This window comes from Morone saxatilis, unplaced genomic scaffold (genome assembly GCF_004916995.1).
Source record: "Morone saxatilis isolate NCDOM2014 unplaced genomic scaffold, NCSU_SB_2.0 Contig15, whole genome shotgun sequence".
NCBI lineage: Eukaryota > Metazoa > Chordata > Actinopteri > Moronidae > Morone > Morone saxatilis.
This window is the reverse complement of record NW_023339707.1, coordinates 622,648-629,265: the sequence shown is the minus strand read 5'-3', so window position 1 is coordinate 629,265 and position 6,618 is coordinate 622,648. Positions and strand designations below refer to the sequence as shown.

Genomic DNA, 6,618 nt, shown 5'->3' with positions numbered 1-6,618 from the left:
ACCTGCCCTATTAAAAGAGTGTCCTGAGATAACTTCTGTTATGAATTGGCGCTATACAAATAAAATTGAAGTGAATTGAATTGAATTGAAATATATATATATGATACAGGGCAGCACTTGACCATAAATGCTGGTTGTCTAGTGAATTGACTACAACTGACTACAGTTTTTCTCTAACCGCCAACATTAATTTGGCCACAGCCCATAAATACCAATTCAAATCAAGTAGAATTTATTTAATTTTACGGAATATGTATCTTCTAACCTTTTAGCCCTATAAGTCTATTAAAAGAAGAAGTAAAGAGTGAAAAAAATCATTGCATGTACAGTTAACATCACTGTCCTTGTATTTATCAACCACCAATAGTCTAACAATCTAAATTTGATCATTAATAACAGGCTGTACACATTTTCCAAAATGGACTTGACGCGAAGTTCACTGTGTGTGGAGAGAATTTTCCAAGACAACATAGAGTATTTAATTGGAATCCATTTTAAGGCGTTTCCATGACTGAAAATTACAGGTTCTCCAGGTTATCCAGGACTGGTGGAAACCCTGGCAACTACACCACCAGATGCCACAAAGTACTACATACTGGACCTTTAAAAAAACAAGTTTGAGATTGTTAGAAATAGTAGTTAGAATAATTCAGTCAGACCGTGACATTGGTGGTGAGTAGGGACATTCCCAAATGTACACCTATGGCACTTTGTAGCCCAGTGGTAGTAGTAGTGGTTGTCCTCTTAATAAATACCTATAGTTTGAAAAAAGATACATCACTGATACAAGCACAGTGACAGCCTTTTAGCTTGCTTTCTGATGTTACAGACAATCACAAGCTTTTAGTGCAGATGCTAGTTTTAGTACCAAGATAAATAATTTATTTGTGAGATTATTTCCTGGCCTCTGCAGTGCAGACAGTGTTGCTGATTGGGCTCTTTGTGTGCCGTGTGACCAAGTAGGAGGGAGTGGAGAGCCATATTAACTCCTCCACCAGCTACGTTTAAAGGAATCCAGCAGCCCCTCTGCTTGACATTTAGGCTGAGTAAAACACATACTGCTTTATCTGGCCATCCCCAAGCTCTATCATGAGCAGTGTAGTCCAGAACCCATACATCGGCCGAACGCCAACCACTCGGGTGAGTAGTGTGGATGGATTGATTGATAAAGGGAGAAAAGGTTTGACATTGCATGAATATGCTGCTTATGTCTGGAGTACTCTACAGAATTGTGAAAAGGGGAAGATCATGGTGGCCCAAGATAGTTCCACATCTGATTATGTCTTTTTCTCTTGTCCTTTTTCTTTTTGAGACACAGTTGCTCTTCTGTTAGTTGCTAGATGATATGTTCTGTCTTTGTCATCAGGATGTGGAAAGAGGGTCTTTAATTATTGAGTGCTTGGGGATTTTCTGGCATATGCGCTCAACCAGGTTAAGAAAATGCAGAGAGCAGACATTGTTCTCTTGATTTATTTGAATGTGAGGAAATGTAAAGTTATTATACAGCTGTATTGTCTGGGTTTATGAGCTTATGGAAATCTATTACAGTGTTTATTTTAAATAAATATCACTTTTTAGGCTTGCAATATTATCTGTAAAAACAGGCATAAAGGATTATTAAAAACTGCAATTTTTTAAACTAATATATAGGTAATATTGGCTGCATCTCTGGCCACAGAAATCTATGTTACTCTATGATTCAGTGACAGTGTTACCTTACTTACCTTACAATAAAAGTAAAAGCCATATTTTTCTAACCTCATCCAGCAGCCAGTGACATCTTCAAGGTTGTTGTTTTTTTCGCAGTCTCACATGCAGAGATACTGGAATTCAGAGTTGGGGGTCCGCAGAGAAATTCAATTACGTAATGCTGCGCAACTCATGGTTTTTGCATTCATTTAATTTGGCCAAGATAATTTATATCAAATAGTTTAACATTTTACACCAGTTTTAGAATGTTTTCACCTCCTTCTCGAGAGTCACTATGAATGCATTTTATTCACATGATAGCAACTCTATTAGCTGTTATGGTCATGGTGAAAATGGTCATGTCTCTGTTTAGACTGACATAATTTGCTCATCTGGTGGTACGCCAAGGGTGGAGTACATCAAGAATCTTAAAGTTCGCATGAAACAAAAAGCAGAGTGCTGTTTACTTCCACATATTTACATTTCCTGTAAACAAACAGCTAGGGAGGGACCAATAGCACTGAATGTGTGTTACGTCCCCCCCATCAAACAGCTATAGCAGACCTATTAGATGACTCTGCTGGACTTGGAGTTCCCAGTGAACAGTACGGTCAGTTTGGACCAAATACAGCATTCAATGCTGACAGGTCAGCTTGACAACAGGGAATATGGTACCGAGGTGGTTTTCTTGGCACTCCTGGCAACACTGGGCTGAGTTAGCTAATGTTACCTGCACAAGCTAACTAGATAACAGCAGCTAACATTACCATTTGCAGCAGTTAGCTACTTTTAGCAAGGAGTCCATCAGGAAACCTCTGTACCGCTGTCTTCAAACTCTGACGTTGTTCAGTCTTGGTCCAGCAATGTTCACTGGGAGGCTGCTGAGCCCAGTTCTGTTGCTTGCTGATGGCAGCTACAGCAGCAGTTGAGGCAGAGCATGAAGAAGTAATAAAGTTGTGTTTTTGTTCAGTAATCAGTGAGGTCTGTCCCCCAGACACACTCTGCTCCAGCAGAAAGCCATTCTGTTGCTAAAGTCTCAAGATTGATTGATGGGTAGATGTCATGATATTATTGGTTGAAATTGGTTGGTTCAAGCTTATGTAAGCATGCGTCACATTTTGTTTTACAGGTAGAGGAAATGATTTATTTTTCTTTCTTTGTTAAATAGGGGTACAATATGACAGGGGATATAACCTTAAAGTGTTAAAGGCATTTTTTCATTCAATCTGGACTTTAAGCCTTGTGTTTGCATGGCTGGAACTGCACCTGATCTGCATCGAAAATAACGTATGTTCCACATCTTCACTGTATACCTGCACTGCACGAGGCTCAGTTCGACAATGATCTCCAAATCAATTCTGGATCCATCCCAGTAATACTGTATATGGCTTAAATTGTTATCAAACGGGGGAAAAATCTGTCCTGTAGGGGTACACAATGATTACGGGGGGTAGGGGAAGATTGCAGAGGCAGAATCATCCTCCATATTTTGTCAATTTAGCAGAGAATCTTTAATTAATTGTAAATGTGAGTTCTTAAAAGATCATCTTGTCTTTTAATTCTTTCTTCAGCAGACAGTGCTATGTCTCCACAAAGCAAATTATCCTCATGCATGCCACAATTCTACAGATGTCTACCCAGGCACCTAGTATGTGAGTATAGATCTTGCACTGTTTTAAACAGCATTGTCATGTGCATGTTCATCTTTTCATTCTACACAAAGAATTAATGCATCAGTCCATCACATACTACATACTACTACATACATCACCCATGCATGATTCAGTGTTTGTACTTGAATAATGCAGACAGCAGAGACAGAGCAGAGACCATGACACACAGATGTGACTATGTTACTAGCCCTGATGCACATGGCAGTGGGAAGGGTGATATTTACAGCCATCGCTCTATACTACTCCTGATTTTGATTTACCATCAACTTCTAGATGCCCAAGCCTGGGGGCGGTGGAGGGGTGCCCCCTGGGAGTCGAGACAGCAGTGGGATATGTCGAAGCAGTAGCATCAGCAGTGGGTCTGGAGGCAAGATACTGTCCCTGTCATCCATGAACGAGAGTGTGCACAGTGGCCTGAGCTGTTTCTTGTCGGAGCAAGCACTGGAGCAGGAAGAAAAGCAGCAGCGCAGCAGCCAGTTAGCAGAGTTCCAACGCCTAAGAGAGGTTCGTGCTGCTGCCCAGCTGAAAAACCTGGAGGATTTCCTTAGGATGAACCATGTTTCACTCAGGGACAGCATATCATATGCCACTGGCATGGTCTACAGGTAAGATGTTCAATTCTCAAAGTGGCTAATATAAATATCCAACTAACCAACAAAACAACCAATTACAAGCAATTAAGGCAGGGATAACTCAACTTGTGTTGAGTTGCTCTTGCAAAATGACAGGAGGCTAACAAACATTTTATTTAAACATTAGGCCATCATGTGGCAGAATTTTCAAACTTCAGAACTTCAAAGTCATAAGCTTCTCTTTTCTTGTGGTGCTAGCAGGTGGGAATGCTGCAGAGAAAGCTAGCATGTTTTGTGATGGCACCTGATATTAGCAACGCACTGGAATAAATGCACATAAATATGGTACTATCCAAGCTGGTTATATATTTATAATTGCCATGCAGACAATCACAGACTGGATCTTTGACAGATATTATTTTTTATAAAATGAAACATTGAGATTTAGGATTGATATGAGATGATAAGATAAAAGCAATTTGTCATTGAATTGCCTGTTTTCATCAACACACGGCTCAAATTGTTACAATATATTTGGATTCTAAGAACATATATTACACCATTAAAACTGCATCACTTTAATCCCAATATGCCAGAGGTTCATGGATGCATAAACTGAGTGTTTTAGTTGACTAACCCTAAACCACAAAATAAACTATATGGTTCTCACAAAAGCAGGGAAGGTGGAATTTCTGTGGTTGGAATATACAGTTACATACTTTCAGGTGTAGTAGCTCCAGTAGATTCTATGGCATTAACAAGCAGAAGAACATGCATACGTGCAGTTGTTGGGAAAGCCAGGATAACTGAAAAAGCTAGGTTTGACCTAGTCTAGTCAGAGCATCCTGGCTTCATATGTTTCACATAGGCTAAAACAGACTAAGGTGGTGGGACTAGGTAAAGTCAGGTCTAAGTAATTTGGATAAATGCATGTTCTCGGCTTTCTTCAACAGACCACGAGTTCAATCACAGATTTACTCATGCTGAAATAAAGAAGATGTATTGAAAAAACTATGGAAGCTTATGATAAGCATATTATGTAAAAAAAACAGCTGCTGGCTGACTGAATGCATAAGTAGACTAAAAATATACATTTACATGAAAAAACATGAAATAAGTGTAACAAACACATTGGTTTCTGATCGCAGTGACTGCTGACTGAACAGATAGGTAGCTCCAGGATAGGGTTAATCAAGCTAATTAAGCTCCACTTAATGAGGCACTTGAATAGAACAATCAATAATGTTGGTAGTAACATATGCTTACTATAAATGGCTACTGTGAAAAAGGCTTATTGTATACAATATGGACTCTATATGGTGGCAAATGAATTTAGTTAGTAGCTACAGACACTGGTGAGGGCTATAGAACCCTCTCACTTGCACTTTAATGATATATTAGAATATATTGATAGTATGATATATACATTATAATTTTCTTTTCTTACTAGATGATATGTTTTTTTGTCAACAGAAATCTGGGAAAATCAGGGCTGAGGGTGTCCTGTCTTGGATTAGGTGAGTACAAGCCCATCTACAATGACTATAAGTGCATAATATCTCTAGACAAAGGAACTGAATAAGCAGCAAATAAGTTCAAGTGCTTTTCGATTTGCAGGTTAACGTACATGTTATTACTCCCAACGCATTAAAAACAGCTGCCTGGTCAGTGCTTCAAAATTTTACACTGTAGGTAACCGTCTAGCATTATTTGTGGACTCACAGGGCTCTGCGGTCAAGTTAGCAACAATAAATATGCAATGTCCAGTTACACTTTCAAAATAAAGCCTTTATGGTTAACATTGAGATAAAGTTAGCAAAAAACAACAATATAAAAAAAATTTTTACAGCTTGCTGCTGCACTGCTTCATCATCTCATAACCGCTAAATCAGCATTTATAACAGATTAATAACAGCTGTGTAATTGGCCACTGACATTTAAAATGAGTGATCACAGATAAAGTTAGAGAGGCCAGAAGGTTGTCCTTCTAACTCCATAAGTGTGTAGAATTCCAATTTCATTGAATTGACGATGCAAAATCACGATAATTAAGTATACTACTCAGTATCTAATATATAGGCAAGTGAGTGAGAGGAAGATGGATTCATTTCAGACACACAGTTACTGCTGGTACAGTTGAAACCAGTTGTGCCAAAAATAATAAATCATTTTAAGACATGCCAGATTATGCTCCGTTTAGGGGATTCACATTTCTGAAAATGAGATTGAGCAGCTTTGATAATTCTGAGTGAGAAGCCCTATAACTCGCTGAAATTTAGTTACCCATTTCCTCTTGCTGACTCAAAATATCTGTTAAATTCTGTCTTCACTCATGCACAAATGTCATTCTGCTCTGACAGATCTATGCCTGCACACTCTCAAATGCTGGCTTGCAAACTGGAAAATACTGAGATTTGTTTAATTTGTTGTTCTTTGTTAATTTTTTTAAGCATGACTAAAGAATCCCTGATCTTCTGCTGTAACACCCTCACAAACTGTAATCATTTTGTTTTTGTGCAGGCACGTGGGTTACTTTTGGAGGCCAGATAACGGATGAGGTAGGAGAGAACACCTGTACATTCTCATGTAATACACTGTTAGCCCGGATTTCCTATCTAATCAAACAATCAAGTGCAATGTAATCAATACATTTAAGTTTGATTGCATTACTATCAAATGTAAGT

General features: G+C 38.7%; 1 protein-coding gene across 1 annotated transcript in view; it reads left to right on the top strand.

Moving 5' to 3' along the window:
• Positions 1–3,635: 3,635 nt before the first annotated feature.
• The window catches only part of LOC118324921 (voltage-gated potassium channel subunit beta-2-like), a 9,470-nt gene continuing 6,487 nt past the window's right edge, over positions 3,636–6,618 (top strand). Inside the window, exons 1-3 of the mRNA XM_035657428.1 lie at positions 3,636–3,967; positions 5,408–5,451; positions 6,455–6,492. Of these exons, the coding sequence (XP_035513321.1) occupies positions 3,636–3,967; positions 5,408–5,451; positions 6,455–6,492 (414 nt within the window). The remainder of the gene's footprint in view (positions 3,968–5,407; positions 5,452–6,454; positions 6,493–6,618) is intronic.